This window comes from Gastrolobium bilobum, unplaced genomic scaffold (genome assembly GCF_033153095.1).
Source record: "Gastrolobium bilobum isolate Gb01-03AN ecotype WA unplaced genomic scaffold, APGP_CSIRO_Gbil_v1 utg18308, whole genome shotgun sequence".
In the NCBI taxonomy this organism is placed as follows: Eukaryota; Viridiplantae; Streptophyta; class Magnoliopsida; order Fabales; family Fabaceae; genus Gastrolobium; species Gastrolobium bilobum.
In genome coordinates this window covers 123939-145686 of record NW_026897613.1, presented here as the reverse complement: position 1 = coordinate 145686, position 21748 = coordinate 123939, and the positions used below count along the sequence as shown (strand labels likewise).

Here is a 21748-nt window from a genome sequence, read left to right as displayed (position 1 = left end):
ATTTTTACAGAAATATTTTCTGTCAAACATTTTTGACAGAAATGTGTTCCGTTGAAAATTTTGAAGGAAATTTTTTTTATCGAATAACTTGACGGAAATATTTTTCGTCGAAAATTTTCGATTCAAATGTGTTTCGTTAAAAATTGTGACAGGAATTTTTTTCTCAAAGAGTTTAACAAAAATATTTCCGTCCAAAACTTTCGACGGAATTTAAATTCTGTAAAGAATTTTGATGAAATTTTTTTCTATCAAAAAATTTCGATAGAAATGTGTTCCATTGAAAATTTTGATGGTCGATGAATATGTGTTTTTGTGAAAAATGTTGTGGGAAATGTTTTAACGAAATTTAGATTCGGTAAAGAATTCTGACAAAAAAAAATTTGTGTCAAATTGTTTTTCAAAAATGTTTTTAGTCTCAAATTTTGATGGAAATGTTTATTGTAAAATATCTTGACGTAATTGTTTTACGTCGAAACTTTTCGATGGAAATGTGTTTCTTCAAAATTTTGGACGAAAATATTTTCGTGGAAAGATTTGACGGAATTTAGATTTTATTTATAATTTTGGTTGAATTTTTTTTCGTAAAAATTTTATGTCAGTAATTATGGGAAAATTTGTTCCGTCTCTAATTTTGTCTTTAGATTTGAGGGAAGTTTTTTGACGTATATGATTTTCATCAAAATTTTCATCACTATTTTTGACGAAATATTTTTCGTCGATAAATTCTGTCTGTATTTAAGATTTTTCTAATAATGTCATATTTAAAAATGATTCACATTATGTAGTTTTTACATTTTAATGCTAAGGGTAGATAAGTAATTTTTTTAAAAAATTCCCCTCAAACTCCCGAAATTGGGGGAACTTAAATTTTAAGAAGAATGAGGATTTTGGAGGGTTTAGCAAAAACCTCCAACTCCTTTCCCTCATTTTTTTTTTAACTCACAAATAAGGGAAGAGCTTTCTAAAACCCTCCCTTCCCCTCCAAAAACCATCTCCCAGCCTTGTTTATGTTTACATGAAGGAGAGGGAACGATTCACATAATTATATATCACCTAAGAATTTTATAGATAGTTTTTTTAATTAAATTATTAAACTATAAATATTCAGTACTTTTAAGTATTTATGTCAAATATTGTAAGAGTTTCGTGAATAAAAATAATTATATAACAAATTATACTAAATTTATATATTTTTAAAATATATATTACATTATTCTTGACATGTATTAATGAAGTATTAATATGATGTATGTAATAGAAATTTCAAATCTAACGGTAATTTATTTATAAGATATAATTATGCAATGACAAGATTTAATTATGTAAGAGTCATTTAGATTTAGATCACTATAAATCTATCCTAGATATAGATCATTGTAAAATTTCTATATATTAACACATCAAACCCTTTCCTCTACACAGTTCTGAATCCTGAGTTTTTTTTTTTTTGAAATCTCCAACTCCATACTGTCCAACTATGAATCTTTCAAGATTACCAATGAAGAGGGCATGCAACAAGAGACGACACAGATCGTCCATAGCATCACTTCCCAAAGACTTGTTAGTAGAGGTGGTTGCGAGCGTGGCTTCTCATTCTTTCATCGATCTTCACAACATGAAATTGTGTTGCAGAGGTTTTCTTGATGCTGCAGAAGATAAATATGTTTGTAAACATGTTTCTTTGGATAAGTTTCCACTAATTCAGTGGAATCCTAAAGAAAAAGAATTGTCATTCTTGAAGCGCTGCAGGGAAAGTGAAAATATGGAGAGCTTGTATAGAGAAGGGTTACGAGAATACTTTAGTTGTTCGAATGGAGATGGTCTTGGAAGCTTGAAGAATGCTGCTCAAAAGGGTCACAAGGAAGCAAAGTATGTGTATGGTATGATCTTATTATGTTCCAAAGATGATGAGTTGAGAAAAGAAGGAATCGAGCACATGCGTTTTCTAAGAAAGTCCAAATGCATTATAAGATGCAGGAAGAATGTGAAACGATTAATAAAAACTATGTGGAAAAATAATAGAATGTCAGCGCGCAATCGCAACCCTCTATGCCAATGGAAGAGCACATGCAAGGGTTGGGCTGTGAAGAAAGGTCGATGGCAATTACTAGATGATGAAGATGATGATATTGAGTTATGTGAATATTGTAGATGGGATCTTGAGTTGCGGTTCTTCTATGATTTGTTCAATATTCATTAGTTCTAGTTAATTTCTTTAAATTTGAGGGTGGATATATGATTTTTTTTTCAGTCAACGAAATAATGGTTTAAATGGGAACATGATATCTTATGTTGTTTAGCATCCTTAAGATAGAGCTTTCTCTTTTTGTGTATGAAATTGATGGTTATCCGTACAATTTTCTTTTCTGTACAGTATTTGCACTCATGTTATTATTAGGATATTGTCCAGGTTAATCTCTAATTTCTGAAACTAATTTTTAAATTAATGTTGATATTGACGGTTTATAAGTAGATGTAAAAGTTTTCACTAGGCTTTCACCGAGAGAAAAAAAATTCACTAGGCAGGGTTTAAGATAGATGTTTTTAGCATATGCTTGGTCGCTGTTGTGCTTCGTTGGCAAAGTCACGTAGCTGCTAATTCTCCATTGGATCAAAACATAATGCTTACCTTGAAAACCACCATGTCCATGTTTTCTCATGCTTGGTCCATCAGAATATATATATATATATATTTCATATATAAATAGATATTGTTATATTTTAACACATGCATGTTAATTGTAATAAATTTGTGATGTTATTAGTAAATATCTTATTTGAAAAAATTTAATCGAATTTTTGTAATAGATAAAAAAAATTAGTAAGATTTTATAAAGATATCAACAACTCAATAGTACTAGTTTCCTGTTTTGAAAATTTTGTTATTCTTTATTTTATTTTTTTTAAATAAAGCATAGGAGAAAAATAAATCTCATAAATAAATAATAATAAGAAACATTAAAGAAATCATATTAAATTTGGATTTAATGATATTGTTTTAAATGATCATGCAGATTTTAAAAATTATGCAATTTCGGGAGTGAACAATTTTGATTTAAATATCAAACTAAATCTTTATTTCCTTTTTTATATTAAAAATTATAAATTTTTATTTATTTTTGTATCGTATAGTATATAATACAGTATCATATCATCCGATACAACCCATTTTTCAATACACCCCTCGATACGTATCACTGAGCTTGTGAATATCGTATATAACTATGGTCAGAATTGTTCAAGTGTAGTGGTAATAAATTGTGTTATAACACCATATATCATTCACAACGTAATGGTTGACAAAAGTTGTGAATAAGTGTTTGGGAAACTATCATACATGTTTTTGCAGCCCAAAACCCAAAACTTGGTCCTCTCGTTGGGAACTCGTTTCCCTCAAGGTCGGCGCCGAAGCATATCGAGAGTTAAACGTCAAGCTCGAAGCTTGGCAGTCAAAAGCAGAAGTTGGCCTAAATCACTAGGTCAGCCAATGCGCAGCAGAAACAAAAAAATGCACAGGAGAGAGACAGAGAAGAACAATGTCGATATTTAACGTGAGAAAACTTTCTCCAATAAGAAGAAGTAAAAACTCACGAAATACTAGTTCATAATCAAACTTCCACTATAAATAATAGGTACAAGATATCAACCTTCACTAATAATGGTGGTACACTCAAAACTCACCTACAATAGTGGTATTCAAACTTCCCTAGAGAGGTCTCACTAAAACTTCCTATAGAAGTGCTCTCTAATACAAAACTCTAAGCTTTTCTCAAAATCATTAAAAAGTCCAACCTCCTCACCTTCATACACCACAAGTATATATATAGGGAAAGAGGGAAAATTCTAGAATATAGTGAAAACTAGGATTTTTCACAAAAGTAACATTGGGCCTTGTGCAACATTGAGGAGGAAAAGCACAACACCTCTTGATTGCATTGGGCTGAGTTTTGTACAATACATCATACAAAAGTTCCACTAGTACTACCCTTTTTAAGGCTTTGCATAGGTGTAGGATATGTGATCTTACCTTTGATTTACGGATGAAATAGGTAGTTACAAAATCATAACCGTTAATTTACTTTTGTATGATTGTGATCTTTCCACATGACCATGTCATTTTTTTTTTCCATTTTCGTGATCCACCTGTTTTTATTTTGCTTTGGTTTTTTGTTGCGAACTTCGGCAAGTGCACTGGTCGTACAAGTAATAAAGTGATAAGATAAGTTGTCGATCCCACGAGGACTGATGACCAAGCAATAATATATCTATTTAACTAAAGTTGGATTGATCGTGAAAGGATTTCTTGAGAATATTTTAATTAAATTAAAACAGAATTTTTAAACTTATTTTTAGTTTTCAATAATTTAGAAAATAAATTCAGAATTAATAAAGCTAGAAATTGGTTTTAAGTTTTTAATAAAAAGACGTAGCTAGGACTCGACTTTGCCAATGGTTTCCTAACAAATCTACCTATTCTTATGATTATATTCAAGATCAAGTTATTAACAGTTCTTTCTATATTTGATCAAATCACAATCCCTTGGTAATCTAATCCCTTATTTCACTCCAAAGCCTAATCCCTTAGTACTTTTTCATAAGAGAAGCATTAACAAAGAACCTACGATTATAGAATTCATAAGTCTATCACTAGATCATACAAATTCCAGCAATCAATCAATCGGAATCGGTACACCAACATCCCTATTGTCATGCACGACTCTAATACTCATTCAAGATTGCCCAGATCATAAACAAGACTAGGAATTTTAAACTGATTAATTGCATAACTTAAATCAAGAATATAAATCATAAGAGAAGCAAATATCATTTAAGAACTCATTGATTCTGTCTTGCCCTAACTACTTAAAGAAAATTAGCCTGACATAGTCAGGAAACAGGAACAATAGATGAAAAGAAACTAAAATTCATAACAATGGAAATAAAACCCGGTCTCCACGGTGAAGCTTTGACCGTTCCTCCGCTCCTCTGCTTTCTGTATGCGTTCCTCTGCCGCTTTTTCTTCGCGTCTCCAGAATTGAATTCTCGGCTTAACCCGCGTTGTATTTAAAGAGTAAAATTTGGGCCTATGATTCTAGACCAGCTCGCTGAAGTGAGCTGCTCAGCGAGCAATTTTCTCCTCCTCGCTGTTGTGCTCGCTGGAGCGAGCAACAAAGCGAGCTCACTTATACTTCTCGCTCACTTTCACGCTGAAGCGAGCAGTGGAGCGAGCTTGACCGAATATTTTTATATTTATTTAATTTTGTACTTTTCCTTGATATTCAGCCGATGCCAACTGCCTTCTTATCCTTATCCTGTTAGTAATTTGTTATTCCTAGTATGAAACAACCTGAAACAATAAAAAGGATTAGGATCTTATCTATTTGTTGGCAATTTACTATCTTTTAATATTTTATTAATTAACACTATATTTTTAATTATTTTAATTATTATTTGAACTATTTTTAATAATAAAAACATAGTGTCTTGGACACTTGTCATTTTTCTGCTTCCCTAATTGATGAGGTGACACAACTGCCCCAAGAAAGAGACTCCATTTTACGTGACTTGCAACATCACTTGACAGTGGTCCGGAATTGAATGAAAGCTCAACCCGATTTGCATAGGCATGATGTATTAGTAAATTTCAGAATCTAAGAAATAGAAGGATTAGAAGTGAGATAATGAAGAAAGGTAGAGAGAAGCAGAAAATAGAGAGAAAATGATTCAATTTCTGCTTAACATATTCCTTCTCCCTAGCCACTATGTATGCCCTAAACATATTGGGACTATTAATCCATTACAAACTGTACTGAATAATAAAAGCATTTGTTCTACTATAGCTATTTACTAGTCTCATAGTCCTGTAGATACTTGGGCTGCTTACGGGCCATTTTCCCTCTTAACTCCGATGTCTCTATTGGGCTAATTGTAGCACTTGGTTTTGTTACATCCCCTTCCACTTCAAAAGGATCCTCGTCCTCAAGGATAAGATTTTGTGGCGGTCTAATCAGATGCAAGGATTGGAGGAGCGGTCCAATGAGATTAGAGGGAGTGGATTCCAGCTGGTGGGGTGCGTATTGGGACGCGCATAGAGGTTTGGGGTAGCAAATCCTTTATAACAGCAGTATCCCAATACGTGTTAGGTGGCACAATGAATGAAGTCCCTTAAACTGAAGCATTTTGAAAGTTTTCTTTTTCATTCCTTTTTTCCTGTTGATATACCTCTATTTTCTATCTTCCAAGAGGAGAAGTTGAGGTTGGAATCACTGGTAAGCCCCTTGTCTCTGATGAGTCCTTCTTTCTGCCCAGAGAGTTAGTTGTTCGTCTCCTTATTTTTTGGGAGCTGTGTACTGATTTCTTGGGTTGCTTGCATGTCACAACCCTCTCCTTCTGTAAAAGTTAAATCTTCATCCTCCCAAGTATTATCCTTTGGTGGCAACCCACTCCATTGAACTAGAACTTAGATGACTCGTGTTCCCTTCCGCCAGATGTCACGTTTTCCCATGATGGCTGCAGGGGTATGTGCCATTGGGTTATCGTGAGGTGCTCTGGCAGATCATGGATCTGGTAATTACGATCTGATTTGAATGGATGCAAGAGCGAGACGTGGAAAACTGGATGGATGCGAGCCAAAGGTGGCAACTTTAAACTATATGCTATTAGACCAATGCGTTCCATGATTTCAAACGGTCCAAAGAATCACAAGGCAAGTTTTTGAGAAGATATGCGATGCAACAGAAGCTGACGGTAAGGCTGTAGTCTGAGTAGAACGTGCTCCCCGACTGTAAAGCTCTTGTCTTTTCTTTTCTTATCAGCTTGATTCTTCATCTGAGAGAGCATCATCTACGATATTGTTGGTTGAAGAACCCAGGGTGTATGATAAGAGGTTTAGGGGTGGTCTGCCGAAGGTGATATGATATGGAGTCAAACCTGTGGAACTATTGAATGAGGTGTTTTGGTGATACTCTGCCCAAGTTAGATACCAAGACCAAGTGGAATGGTGATGACAGGTAAAAGCTCTCAGAAATTGTTCCATGCACCTATTATCCTTGTTGTGCCTTGCTGGCCATCAGACTAAGGGTTATAGGTCGAACTATAACGAAGTGTTCTGCCTTGCTGGTGGAAGAGGGTTGTCAAAAAGTTACTCAGAAACAGAGGGTCACGATCAGATATGATGGACCAAGGGCCGTGCAATTTTCCCATTGAGTCCCAAAACACTTCGATTATCCTTGTTGCTGTATAACGAGGAGGTAACGACACAAAATGAGGTTCTTTGGAAAAGCGGTCCACAATAACAAGAATTTCTGTGAAGCCATGTGAAGGTGGCAGGTGAGTAATGAAATCCATACTCAGATCTGTCCATGTCTCATCTGGTGGTTTAATTAGGGTTAATAATCTGAAAGAGGAATGGTTTGGGCGTTTGATCTTTTGACAAATTTCACATTTGGCCACGTATTCATGAACGATTTTTCTAATTCCCTTCTAGTGAAGTTAAGGGAAATTCAGTGCAGAGTACCTTGAAAGCCATAATGACCCCCTTGCACTGAAGTGTGGAGATCGTGTAACAAGTGCGGGATGATTGAAGAAGCAACGAGAAGGACAATTCAGTTGCGAAAGAACAACAACCCTTCTATACATTTCCACTTAGGCCACTGTGCTGGTTCATTGGCTAAATCTTGTAAAATGGTAGCATATGATATGTCTTGTTGTAATTCTTGTAGTAGTATGGAATTGTAATCACTAATCAGACCGCTAAGAACTGCAAAAATGGAGGTTTCATAAACTCGGAAACCCCTTTTGGATTCATGGATAAGGTATCAGCCACCGCATTGGCTTTATCGGATTTGTATGTAATGGTGTAATCGAAGCCAGTAGCTTCGATTAGAAGGTTTGTTTCTCATAGGTTTGGACAACTTGATTCATGAGGTTGTGCAAAATCTTGTTATCCGTGTTAATGGTGAAGGTACCCCCAAGAGGTACTGTCTCCATTTGGCCACTGCAACTATAATCGCGAATATTTCGCATATGTATGTGGATTTTGTGCGCATAGTAGGTGAAATTTCCTACTATAAAATACAATGGGATGGTTGTTTTACATTAAGACCGCCCTCTCCCCAATGCCAGAAGTGTCAATTTGTATAACAAAGAGTTCTTTGAAGTTCGATGATGCTAAGATAGGGGCCTCTGTCAAGGATGACTTGAGATTGAGGAAGGCATCTTCTGCTGTGAAAGACCACACAAACCCATCTTTTGTCAGTAGATCTGTTTGAGGGGATGCAATAGAAGCATAATGGCATATGAAGGGGCAATAATAGCTTGAGAGGCCCAAGAAGTCACGGACATGGGTTGCTGATGTTGGGATGGGCCTTTCCAAAATAGCATGTGTCTTGTTGGGATTTCGCCAGAAATAGTGTGGCCCAAGAACTAAATCGATGGTTGGGAAAATAGGCATTTGGATAACTTGGTGAAGAAACAGTGAGTTTTTAACGTCAGTATGGGTGAAGAAACAGATCGGAGGTCCAACTTGAAAAAAATGGTAGCACCGTGTAACTCATCCATCAATTCATCTATTGTTAGAATTGGGATTTTATCTCGCACCATGACCGCATTTATAGTGCGGTAATTGACGCAGAAATTCCATGTCTCATTCTTCTTCTTTACTAATAATACAGGGGAACTGAAAGATGACAAGCTCGGTTGAATCAACCCGTTATGTAACATCTTAGAAAATAAATTTTCAATTTTATTTTTCTATAAATGAGGGTACCTGTATGGGTGAACTTGCACATGCTTTGTATCAGGGAACAATAGGAGGCATTTATTTGTGGGTCTATCAGGTGGCAAGGAGTATAGGATTGCAAATACATCTGGATACTGATCGAGTAAGTTTTGGACAGCTGGAGGAAGAGGCATGTTGACTAAAAACTGTGAAGGAGATTGTGTTGCAATATATTGATTACCATTTAAAACAACATTTTCTCCCCTTGATGTCGAAGTCTTATTGTCATTTTGTCATAATTCGTTTAAATCAGCCGTAAAGTGGCCAACCATTATACCCCTAGCACCATATCAGCTCCTTGTAACTCCAACACAAACAAAGCCATAGTGAAACTGTGACATTGAATGTCTAATGGAACGAATTGACATACAACCGAGCAAGTGAGGGAATCAAATTTCCCTACTTGCACCTTAAACGAGGAAATAACTAACAAGGTTAAATGCGAGTAATGAAATTATGAGTACCCCCTATCAATTAGGATTTGTACGGATCGACCCAAGATAGTTCCCATTAAAGGGAATGATTTGGAGGAATAAGTATCAAATAAAGCGTTGAATTTTATCTCTGGTGTTTCCTCATGTTTAACTGGCTGATCCATGGCATCAGGAGGCACATCCTCGTCTAAGCCCTTTAAGTACAGAAGGGAAGCTCATGCTTTGCATTTGTGGCCATAAGTGAACTTTTCATCACAGTTGAAACAAAGTCCTTTGTCCCGTTTTACCTGTATTTCAGCCTAAGATAAACGACGAATGGGAATAGCTGGAATTGGTTTGTTATGAGGGGTGGTAGTGAGGGCTAAGGGATTGGGAGGTTTAAGTGGTGATGCAAACTGGTGTTAGGGGGCGGTGTTGGGGGAAAAAGCTGGTTTGACAAGCCAAAGACGTATGGGTTTTTCCTCGGAATGTTGATCTTCAAAGACTTTAGCTAAAGCCAAAGCTTCATGCCAGTCAGTAGGGAGTTGAGTTAGTTCTGAACAACGTCTGCGAAACTATGTTTCATAGTGGCTAACAACCCAGGGACCTTGCTGGCAGCAACCTCAAAGGTGGATTGATAATCAGCTACAGAACCATGCTGTTGTAACTTAGCCAATGCTCCAATTGGATCATCAAATTCAGAGGGTCCAAACCTTCTGTGTACTATAGTGACAAAAATAGACCAGGTTGGAAGCAAACCATCATCACTAAGACCCCTAAACCAACAAGTTGCGGGGTCATCCAAATGGAAGGAGACAATAAGTAAACGGTCTTCATTTCCAATGTTATAATATTGATAGTATTTGTTTACAGCAAATTACCAAGAAGTTGGGTCACCAGTAGCAAATCGTGGAAAGAGGAGTTTAATGGAATGAGATTTACCTAGGTCTAGGTTAGAGGTATTTGACTTTGAAGCGGAACCTGGTCCAGAACCTAAGATACCGAAGCGGGAGTGACCACTGTGGATGTGCTCGTCTACTAGACGTTGAATGGCTTGCTGAATTTGAGCATGTGACTCTTGGAGCTGAGCATTAGACTCTTAGAGTCCCAAAAACTGTTGTTCGCGAACAAGTTCAGCGGAGCGTAATTTTTGCTCCAGTAGATCCGGGCGTTGGGTTTGATGTTCCAGAGTCTCCAAGCGCTGGGTGACATCTCTCATACCGATATTTTCCGCCATGGCAAGGGAGGTAGAATAAGCAACGAGAAAACTAAAATGTAGCAGTAAATTCCATAATCTCATAAATAAAAGGATTAGAAGTGAGAGAATGGAGAGAGGTAAAGAGAGAAGAAGAAGTTAGAAAGAAGATGATTCAATTTCTACTTAATCTATTCCTTCTCCCTAACCACTATGTATGCCCGAAACATATTGGGCCTATTAATCCATTACAAACTATACTGAATAATAAAAACATTTGTTCTATTATAGCTCTTAATTAGTCTGAGAGTTCCTATAGATACTTGGGCTGCTTACGGGCCCTTTCCCCTTTTAACTTTGATGTCTTCATTGGGCTTATTATAGCACTTGGGTCCGTTACACATAATGTGGAATTTTTGAGAGACAAACTCAGGCTGAGGTGGCTAGGGGAGTCAGTTGAAAGTCATACAGGGTGTGTTTGGTACAGGAGAAATTTTTTGGTGACCGGGAATCATGATTAATGGGAATTCAGTAGAAATTGAGTTTACTTGGAATCTTACGAAAGATGTGTTTGGTTCGCCAAAATATTACCGGAAATATTGGGTAAAAATTACTGATTCCATATTTGGTTTAGAATGAAATATGACTTGGAATATGAGGTTATTTTACAAAAATAACCCCAAACTATTTTTACTTTTGTAGTTGATAGATTGGGTCTAGATTTTTATGTGTATTGGAGTATTTTTGTCTCAAAATTTATTGTTGTGCATTCCCTTTACTTGGTATTCTGATTGGTATTCCGAATTACCATATTATTTTTGATAATCTGAATAGTGACTTTTCTTTATAAATCAAATTACCGGTAATCCTTGGATATCCGGGAATCGTAATTTATTCCTTCTACCAAATGTGGTAATTACATTTACCAAAGAAGGATTACCAGTAATCCTCTCCAAAAACTTTAACGAAACACCCCACTTGAATTGGCGTGGGATAGACGTAGGCTGGAATTGAGATTGAATATTGAGAGAGAAATCAGTAGGAATCGAAATAGTACTGAGCACTTTAGTTTTCTCTGAGCAATTTTCTCTTTTGTCAGTAGAGTACAAGTCCCTGTCATTAGATTTCTGCCAAGTTAGTTGTTCCTTTTTAGTTTGTACTACTTCTTCATCTTGTTGGTAAAAATCCATTGCTTCAGAGCAAAAAGACTAGTGTGCTATTATTTCCATTTCTCCTTTAACACCAGTTTTATCATATAACATTACTAAGGAGCGGATTTTTATTCATGAATTTGAATTAACCTGCCTAACTGATAAATTGACCCTGCTGATCAGTTCCATCATTCAGAGTCATCGTCTAACGTTTGCAGTAAAATATTTGGATATGTGAGCATTACTAATTAGGGGGGCGGGGGAATTAATTCTTTAATTCGTCTTTACTCCATTAATTGAGAACGTAATTATATTATTTCTTGTTGCAGCATGGCTAAAATCATATTTGCTATCCACTAAAAAGTAGATAAATCATATTTGCTAGATTAATCCCAATGAATAATGCAACCTGACTTGGCTCTTTTGCCCACTTGACTGATGACATAATCTAAAAGATAATTTTAATTAGTGAAACACAAGAACAGAGCATAAGGATTTCAATTTTAAATTGGGTCGCATTTGTTCAAAAAAAAAAAATAGCTTTATGCTATCTTCTTGAAACTATCCAATCATAGACACGAGTATTGTTTTCCAAGTATAGATCAATAATTTCTTTATTTATTTAGGAGTTCCCCTCATATTTTTCATAGCCATACAAAGGCAGCAGTGAGGGAAAAACTAGGGCGTAAAAACGCTAGCATAGGAAGCATGCAGGGACCCAGAGTAGAGTGTCCCATTAAACTCTTGAACTTCACTGGCTGCGTCAGTACCATACTCCTCAGTCAGAGACACAACCTGTAAAACCAAACCATACTCATTGACTCTGACTCCTACAGGTAAAATAGAAGGTCTTGGAGGTGGAGATGGTCCTAAGTAACTGTTCACAGCTACCCAAAACTGACCTAAGGAATTCCTCTTGATGTTATCTGGTCTTCCCGCAAGTAGCAAGAACAATTCTGATGAATTTGCTCTCGGCCCTTTGACCCAGAATCTCTGAATTCTGTTTGCCAAGAATTCACTAACAAGGACAAATGAGCCATCTCTGCTTACTGCCACCCCAGATGGTAGAGCAAGACCCCTGAGTAACACTGTGGTTTGGTTTGTGCTTGGATCATATTTGAAAAGGCTTCCTGAACTATCTCTGCTGCTTAGCAGTGTCTGGATATCTCTACAAAAATTAAGTACCACATTACACTTATCTTTCCTCGTGAAATCATTAGAAAGCAAATCTTTTTAGTTTTTACAAGAGCTAACATTTACGTGGAAAAAAACAATGTAAGAAAGAAGGAACAAATTACTTGATCTGATAATTAGCGCTAGCTTCCGTGAAATAAACGATTCCGGTGTCAGGGTCTACATCCAACCCAGCAACAAAATGAAAAGGGTTGTCTTGTGTAACTCCAACTTGGGTTGGAGGCCCTCCATTGGAACCAACCTTAACGAGCCCAAAATAAGCATCAGCTACATACAGTTCCCCTGTCTGATGATTGAAACCCAATCCTAAAGGCCTCCCACATGTTGCTTGGAGTGTTGAGAAGTCAGCAAGGCCATCACAGGTTGTGTTGTTCCTGGACCAACGAATAACTAAGGCTCAGTAATTGGTTTAAAATTTTGAGTGTGTGTGTGTGAGACTAAACACAAATAGATAAACCTGTCTGGCACGAGAATGAATAGATTCTTTCATGTGTGTTTCTCACCTTATTGACTAAACACAAATAGATAAACATAGATCATTCTCTTCATTTACCTGTTTGGCGAAGTATAAGCATATTCCTTGAAACCTTCATCGGGACCTACATATTTAAAAATTCTTCCATCAGAAGCACCTACATAAGGCCCTCCACCGTTTCGGTCAAATGCTAGGGACTCAGGGCCTGTAAGTGGTGACGGTAGCTGTAACCTGCTGAGTAATATAGCTACTGATGGGGAACACAAGAGGAACATAAGAGTTAATGCAAAGATAGCCATCGTCGACATAGTAATTTTCAACATGATTGCCAATATTAACGTTCGAATTCGATGTAAGGCACACAAAGCCTTAGAACTAAGTAATATTTATAGACATGAGATGACATGCAAATTGCAATGCAACATTTTTTCTTTTTTGGAATCTCCTATGCTCACTCGGTTTCCTCGTTTACTAGGTGGAAACGTGAGAGAGCCAGGGGAAGTTTATGGGGCCAACAAACTCGTGAAAAGAGCACACAGCTAAGCAAGACCCACCAGTCAGAAACGTTCATAGTTTGTTACAATTTTGGATTGATATATATGAACAATGAACAATTGTGCAACCTGCATAATGAAAATGTGATGTTGCTATAATTATAGGATGTAGATAGTCGCTTTGGCAGTTTTATTGCAGAACCGTACATGTTTGAAACTTGCTCCTCAACTAGCTTTCTCTCGTGTCTTGACACAAACTCTGCTTCGTTCCATGCGCTTGCATGAAAGCACGTAGCAGAATCTATCTACTATGTTTAGAACAAAATATTGATTTAATTTATAAATAAAATTATTTGTCTGAAAATTATAAAATTGTAATTATTTTGATTATTAAGTAAATTTTATAAATAAAATTATTTGTCTGAAAATTATAAAATTGTAATTATTTTGATTATTAAGTAAATTTTATAAATAAAATTATTTGTCTGAAAATTATAAAATTGTAATTATTTTGATTATTAAGTAAATTTTATAAATAAAATTATTTGTCTGAAAATTATAAAATTGTAATTATTTTGATTATTAAGTAAATTTTTCATTTAAAATATTATAAAATCAGTACTAAGTTAATTCTTAAATAAAACTTTTTATTTAGAAATTTATAAAATAATAATTGATTTTATTCTGAAATATTTCATTTTAATTACATACCTATAAAAATTCGGTTCAACTTGAGAAATTGCAATACGGCATAGGGGTGTTCGCGATCTGGATTGGATCGGTTTTGGGAGCAAAAATCATCCGATCCAATCCCTTCGGTTTGATCATGTAATCATCGATTCAGTTTTATTTTTTTTCAAATCCGATCCGATCCAATCCAATTTTTTTTGGTTTGGATTGGATCGGTTTTCGGTTTTTTGAAATTCCTAAATTTGTTTCATAATTATTGTGCAAATAACATCTTTTGTATATATTGACTTTGTAATTTTTTTTCTTTTGAAATATAAAAGCATTAGTAAACAATAATATATATATATATATAATTTTTTCGGCAATGAGATATGAAGCTCTACACAGATAAAACTTTGTTGATAAGATGTGACTAGATTTTTTCTTGGATTCAGTTGATGGGTTAATGGGTCTTGAGTTTAAAAATTTGTAGGATATGGAAAGGCCCAAGTAGGTAGAGGAGAATTAATATATTGGATCAGTTTGGATTGGATCGGTTTTCATCACTCAATCCGAAAAATGATCCAATCCAATTAAAATTTACGGTTTTTTTTCGATTTTCAATTTTTCGGTTTTCGAGTTATTCGGTTATCGGTTTTTCGATTCGGTTATTGCGGTTTGAATCGGTTTGATTCGGTTGATGAACACCACGGCATCCCTTGTCAATAGAATATTCACGTAGTAGATCAATATGGTTTCAGGAATGGTGTGAACATAGAGGAAGAAAAGGTGCTAGACGAGAGATTAGGATGTGCATGATAATAATTGTATTCTTTCACGTTATTTCTTGAAATAAATACTTTTTTTATTTATGTGCTAAGAAAGAATTTTTAAAATAAATATCAAGCATTAATTTTTTTTGCTTATTTTCTAATTTATTATTTATTGAATTAATACAGACGTGTGTTATCAATATTAAATATACACTATTTATTAAAATCACGGTTTATTAAATACTATGTGCCTTTGGACATATTATTTATAGGGTTGTATTTATCTTATATTGCATTTTTATAATGAGACAACTATTTTCCTACAATATAAATATAACCCTTATTTATAACATATGCCCGAGTCATTCTTTTCTCACTCATCAGTCTTAGGAGTAAAATACGCTCATACCGTACACATATCTTGCTTCCTTATAACCTTTTTGAGCAGCAATCTTTAAGCTTCCAAAACCATTTGATCCATTAGCAAACTAAAATATTCTTGCAATCCTGCTCTATATTTTCACATTCCCTGCAGCCCTTCAAAAAGGACAATGCTTTCCCATTAGGACGCCATTGGATTAACGTAAGCACGTCCAAAGAAACTTTGTTTCCAAAAGTAGTTATCTTATGCAGCATCAAGAAAATCTCTACAACACATTTTCATGTTGTGAAGGTCGGTAAAAGAATGAGACGCTACCCTTGCAACCACCTCTATTAACAAGTCTTTGGGAAGTGATGTTATGGATGCAGTAGAAAAGGTGATGGGTTTATAATGAAGAGAGCAAGCAACAAAAGTGATCCTCTTCTACTGTATCCATAAAATCACTTCCCAAAGACTTGTTAATAGAGGTGGTTGCAAGTGTAGCATCTCATTTTCTTTCACCGAACTTCATAATATGAAAATGTGTTGTAGACATTTTCTTGATGCTGCAGAAGATAACTATGTTTGGAATCGAGTTACTTTGGACAAGTTTCCGTTATAATCCAGTGGCGTCCTAATGAGAAAGCATTGTCTTTCTTGAGACACTGCAGGGAATGTGAAAACGTGGAGAGCTTATATACAGAAGGATTGCAAGAATATTTTAGTTATGCCAATGAGAGTGGTCTTGGAAGCCTAAAGATTGCTGCTCATGAAAAGGGTCACAAGTAAGCAAAATATGTGTATGGTATGATCTTATTTTATGCTCCCAAGATGATGAATTGAGAAAAGAAGGACTTGAGTATATGCTTTTTTTGAGAAATTTAGTCCAAATATATTGTAAGAAGCAGGAACAAGGTGAAACAATTGATAGAATATATATGTCGATAAATAATAGAAAGCTGGTCCCAATCAAATGCCTTTATGCCAATGGAAGAGCAAATGCAGGGGTGGACTGTGAAGAAAGGTCGATGGTTGTTAGTAGATGAAATTGACTTGTGCGAATATTAAGATGGGATCACGAGTTAAAATATTTTTACGAGTTGTTCAATGTTCATTAGTTCTACTTTCTTGTAATCTTATTATAAAAACGCTCGACCTTTAAAAGATTCACCTTAATTGTTACAAAAGCATGCCCTTTAGAGGGTACCTTGCCAATTAATACTACTTTCTTGGAGACCCGTAACCTTGGAGACTTTAATTGTTACACAGGCATGCCCTTTAGAGGACACGCTTTTGTGAAGTGCAGTTTTGAAAAGTTCGGATACAAATGTTACTGCAAAAAGATACTTGAAATCATCACGTCTTGTCCATAATTTTCAACCATGATCAAATAAAAGCCGGGGAAATCTCAAATTAATCACTGGTTAGCACTACATCATTTTTTTTAAAAGGGAAGAGAATGACGGAGTAATCACACATGTTGGTAGAGAAACGAACACTGGCAGATATGTTTAATGATATACAACCATAATTGCATAACAAAAGATTAAAAGCAAAGATTACGTCCATTGACAAAGAAAAAGGCTGAAAGGTGAGAAAGTTAAAAAGGAATACCACTGCTATTGATAAAGTGTTTCCATAACTCAACTTTGACAATCATGCTTTTGCTTGTATAATTAACTCAACAAAACAAAGAGTAAAAAAATAGCAAAAGTGAAGTAAGAGAAAATTTATAAATATATATCTCAGCTCATTCAAATCCTATAAAACTGCGAAAGACTGAACAGTACGTAAGGAGACATGATTTGACATTGGGAAAAATATATATGAGAATTGGTGGGTAAGGTTGATGAAATGAGCTGGAAAGGACCAAAGAAGAGAAATGAAAACAAGCACCTGCTCCTACAATGGTATTGTTTTGTTTCAGCTGGAGCAGTCGAGCAACTGAGGTTGACCAACAAAAATAACACACAATGTGGATGGGAAAATGGGTAACATATAACATATTGACATGTGTAATTAATGTACACTTGTCAAGAATGCATGATGGTGATGTGTGAGGAAACCAATGGATATGATACTTAGATGCTACTATAATATGGTAAAACTGAAAATCAAACACAAAAAGAAGAAAAAAGATGGTTGTTTCATTGATCATATGCTATGCTATGCTTTACAAGTCATGGAACCAACCATGGAAGAAGATTTAGCTCCTAAGCTAGAGGCTCTGGCATATCTTGCTGAAGCTCCAGCACCTGATGTTTCATTCATAAATCTCCCTCTGATCTCCAATTCCAACCCTTCCACTCGGTTTCAGCTGTTTCCACTCTCTTAGTCACCTGCCAACAACATCAATCAAAAAATTCAATTGTGAAAGACATTTTTAAATATAGAAACTTGATTTACAGCTGCACTTGGATTAATTGTATTATTGTACCACCTTGGCAAAAGGGTTAGCAGGAGAATTCTATCACAAAAGTGCTTAAGCGTGTCAAAGGTTACAGCTTTATACTTTCTCATCAATATTTAGCAATTGGAATTTACTTCATTTTCATTATTATTATAATTTTCGGAATTGGATTTGTCTGGTGACTGACCATACAATAATAAATTTTTTTTTTCAAAACACTTGATAGGTATTACTAGTTGGCAAAAAAATTAATTTATTGCTTTTTTTAATAAAAAATTACGAAAATATAGTCGTTTTGAAATTATTTACGCAAATATAACACTCAAACACGCCCACATGGGGCGTGTTCCAATGGAGAGAGACACGCCCATGTGGGGCGTGACCTACAGGGCAAACACGCCTATGTTGGGCATGACCAAGAGGAGAGAGACACGCCCATGTAGGGCGTGACCTATGAGGGAGACACGCCTACATTGGGCGTGTTCCAGCATAAGCTTATGCCCAATCAGGGCGTGAGTGACCCAACTGCAGCCTATTTATACACCCACCCTCTATACACTCTTCACAACTCTTCTCTCTCATTATTCTTAAACTCCCACATTCATTTGCTCGTGTCTATTCATATTTTGCACTTGTTTACTCATATTTCATTTTATGTTATTCTTTTTTATTTTTAAGAATGAGTTCGAATTCTGAATCTATTCGTGTTGTTCTATATTATAACGGTAGGAAAGAGGAAGGTCGTCGTGGTGTTGTTTTTGTAGGGGAGAAAAGGTCATCACGTATTAAGCGGAACTCAACGGTTGCGGAGCTGCATCAGAAAATACGCCAAGAATTATGTCTTAAAGACAACCAATCGATCACTCTAGTCACGACAAGATTATGACAATGTGAACAATACATTAGTTTGCAAGTGGTCGATGACGAAGACATCGATATGGTAATGGAAGAGTTCTTGAACCAGTCTAGAAAGGATTTCTTAGAGTTGTATGTGGATACTGCACCGCAGAGGATGTTGTGATACCAATGAGGTCAGTTACTTCTAATTCTCCTTTTAATGCATCCTCATCTGCTGCTCCAACTGTTAACATGTCTGAGGAAGATGAACATGACCCTACCTGGGTTATGGATGAGGACTATGAGGATGATGATGAGGAAAATATCGAAATGGAGGATTGTCTTCTTGCAGAGGATGCGAGTGCATCGGACAATGACGAAGAATGTGGCAGGTCGGGTACTCAAATTCAGCCATGGCATGATTTGGGGGAGTCTCGTATCGTTGTACATCATAACTCAACATCGAGTCAAGTACCAGAACATCCTGAAGGTATGCTATGTAAAAACTATTCATGTTTGTGTGGTGCGATTTTGTTGATGTAATTAATTCCAATTTATTATTATTATTACGTAGTACATGCAGGCGATGTACCTATTGCTCCTTTTGGTCTGAAATTCCACATTACACATATATTGATTGGGATCATCCGAGTGAGGCACAATCATGTACGCAGAGTTCGGGTTCAATCCAAGGTCCATGGCAATTGGGGGAAAAGTTGTTTGTTAACCAGCAATTTACATCCAAAAAAGAGGCTCAGATGGCAATCAAGCGCAACCTCATGAAGGAGCATCAAGAAGCAATTGTGGTTGAGAGCACGCCCACAAAGTTAAGCATGAAATGTTGTGCGCATGTCCAAGGTTGCCCATGGAGGATCAGGGTAATTAAACCAACGTATGTTGAAAATTGGAAGGTAACGAAATGGGGTGGGGATCACAATTGCTTGAATGACCATATTTCTCAAGATCATAGACAACTTGATTCTGACGTGATTGCATCACTTGTAGTAGGTACGTTATTTCAAAGTATTATGCTATATTTAAAAATTGTTTGACATACCTGTAGTTCTGTTAATGTATATATCTGGCTTTTGTTTGTCAGAGATGATAAAAAAGGAACCATCAGTGTCAATTGCGTTGGTCCAGGAGAGGATAACTCATTCTTATGGTTTCAAAGTTTCATATAGAAAGGCATGGTATGCGAAGCAGAAAGCAATGACAATGTTGTATGGTGATTGGGAGGAATCATATGCATATTTACCCAGGTGGTGTGAATATATGCTTCGTTTTTCACTAGGTTCCTTTTATAATATTCAAACAAAGGATTGTTTTGTTGGGGGGCAACATGGTCCCGGGAAGACGTGTATTTCTTTGTTGTTTCTGGACTTTCAGACAATGTTGTGAGGCATTTAATTTTTGCAAACCAATGATACAAATTGATGGCACTCATCTATACAAAAAATACAAGGGAAAGTTGTTGATTGTCATGGCTCAGGATGGTAATAATGAATGTCTGCCACTTGCATTTGCCATTGTCGAGGGTGAGACATTGGAGGCTTGGTCATACTCCCTTGCCAATCTTCGTCTGCACGTTACACAAGCGCAAAATATATGTCTACTTTCATATAGGCATGCTAGCATATTATCGGCTGTAGAGAATAATCCTGCTTGGCTGCCTCCGCATGTGTTTCATGTGTATTGCATTCGACATATTGCATCAAATTTTAATCAACGGTTTAGAAATGAAAAGCTGAAGGCGGCCCTGATGAATATAGGTATGTTGCACAACCAGATTCATCATTTTCGACATGTATTTTTCGGTTAATCGACAATTGTGTTATTGGTTTTATTGTTGGCAGGATATACTCCTTGCATGGTGGATTTTGAGAGAGCGCTTGCACGATTTCGTGACACAAGCACTCAGGTTGTGGATTGGATTGATGTCATCCCAAAGGAAAAGTGGTCGCGCGCACATGACATTGAGGGACGAAGATATGGGCATATGACAACAAACCTATCAGAATCCATAAACAGGGTGTTAAAGGGGGCAAGAAACATGCCCATTACTGGACTAGTAAAATTTACATATAGTAGATTGGTCCAATATTGCGTGGAAAGAGGTCAATCGGCTTCTAGACAAGTTTTATCTGGTCATACTTATTGCAAAAATGTGATTGAATCATTGACACATAATGAATCCGTGGAAACAATGCATAATGTGCGTACATATAATGTTGATGAAACTGTATTTGAGGTTGATGCAGGGTGGGAAAAGTCGTATTCTGATAACCTTACTACTCGGACATGCCAATGTGGACAATTTAAAGCATTTAAATATCCATATAGTCACGTCGTTGCTACAACTTTATACATTCGTCCCGGCAATATATATATATATATATATATATATATATATATATATGATGTTTTCAAGACTTCAAAATTGGTCAGCGCGTACTCATTTCCATGGGAGCCAATTGGCAATGAGCAAGCAATTCCACCCAATGCAGTTCCTGTGGTCATACCAGATACAAATATGTTACGTGCAAAAGGCTGTCCAAAGTCTACAATAATACGGAACGAGATGGATGAGGTTGAAACGATTCCATCATGCAGGTTATGTGGTCTTTGTAAGCAAAATGGGCACAATCGTAGGTAGAGCCGGAAAAACGGGCTCGGCTCGGCGGGCCAACCCGCCAAACGGGGCGGGCTGAGTTTTTCAACCCATCTCAAAAGCGGGGGGGGCTCATTTTTTGGCGGGTTGATGGCGGGCATAGGCGGGTCAGTGTAAAATAGGCTCGGGTTGGCGGGCCAACCCGCCAAACGGGGCGGGGCAGGCTGAGTTTTTCAGCCCACTTTCAAAAGCGGGGCGGGGCGGGCTACCCACTTTGCCACCTCTAATCGTAGGTCGTGTCCTAATCGTGGAAATAATGCGTGATACACAATGTATGTCTTTATCACTTATGATCTATTACTATGCGAATTAAAATGTTTCATTCG

The 21748-nt window shown here is 36.3% G+C and overlaps 3 protein-coding genes across 3 annotated transcripts; 2 read left to right on the top strand and 1 right to left on the bottom strand.

Annotated features, from left to right (window-relative positions):
* Positions 1-1477: 1477 nt before the first annotated feature.
* Positions 1478-2200, top strand: LOC133308586 (F-box protein At2g35280-like). Its single transcript, XM_061509224.1, has one exon. The coding sequence runs from the start codon at positions 1478-1480 to the stop codon at positions 2198-2200; it is 723 nt and encodes a 240-aa protein (XP_061365208.1).
* Positions 2201-12216: 10016 nt separating this feature from the next.
* Positions 12217-13506, bottom strand: LOC133308594 (protein STRICTOSIDINE SYNTHASE-LIKE 12-like). The gene is made up of 3 exons (XM_061509233.1): positions 13286-13506; positions 12837-13106; positions 12217-12706 (listed from the first exon to the last, which is right to left on the bottom strand). Exons 1-3 carry the CDS (start codon positions 13504-13506, stop codon positions 12217-12219), a joined length of 981 nt encoding a protein of 326 aa, XP_061365217.1.
* A 5434-nt stretch (positions 13507-18940) lies between these two features.
* Positions 18941-21407, top strand: LOC133308585 (uncharacterized). The gene is made up of 5 exons (XM_061509223.1): positions 18941-19241; positions 19851-20013; positions 20141-20523; positions 20608-21129; positions 21259-21407. Exons 1-5 carry the CDS (start codon positions 18941-18943, stop codon positions 21405-21407), a joined length of 1518 nt encoding a protein of 505 aa, XP_061365207.1.
* Positions 21408-21748: the final 341 nt, after the last annotated feature.

Coding starts and splice junctions, on each gene's coding strand:
- LOC133308586 (XM_061509224.1), top strand. CDS start 1,478: ATGAATCTTTCAAGATTACCAATGAAGAGGGCATGCAACAAGAGACGA.
- LOC133308585 (XM_061509223.1), top strand. CDS start 18,941: ATGAGGTCAGTTACTTCTAATTCTCCTTTTAATGCATCCTCATCTGCT. Junction 19,242..19,850: donor AGTACCAGAACATCCTGAAG/GTATGCTATGTA, acceptor TTTGTTTGTCAG/AGATGATAAAAAAGGAACCA. Junction 21,130..21,258: donor AACTTTATACATTCGTCCCG/GCAATATATATA, acceptor CACCCAATGCAG/TTCCTGTGGTCATACCAGAT.
- LOC133308594 (XM_061509233.1), bottom strand. CDS start 13,506: ATGGCTATCTTTGCATTAACTCTTATGTTCCTCTTGTGTTCCCCATCA. Junction 13,107..13,285: donor GCTTATACTTCGCCAAACAG/GTAAATGAAGAG, acceptor TCGTTGGTCCAG/GAACAACACAACCTGTGATG. Junction 12,707..12,836: donor AGCGCTAATTATCAGATCAA/GTAATTTGTTCC, acceptor TAATTTTTGTAG/AGATATCCAGACACTGCTAA.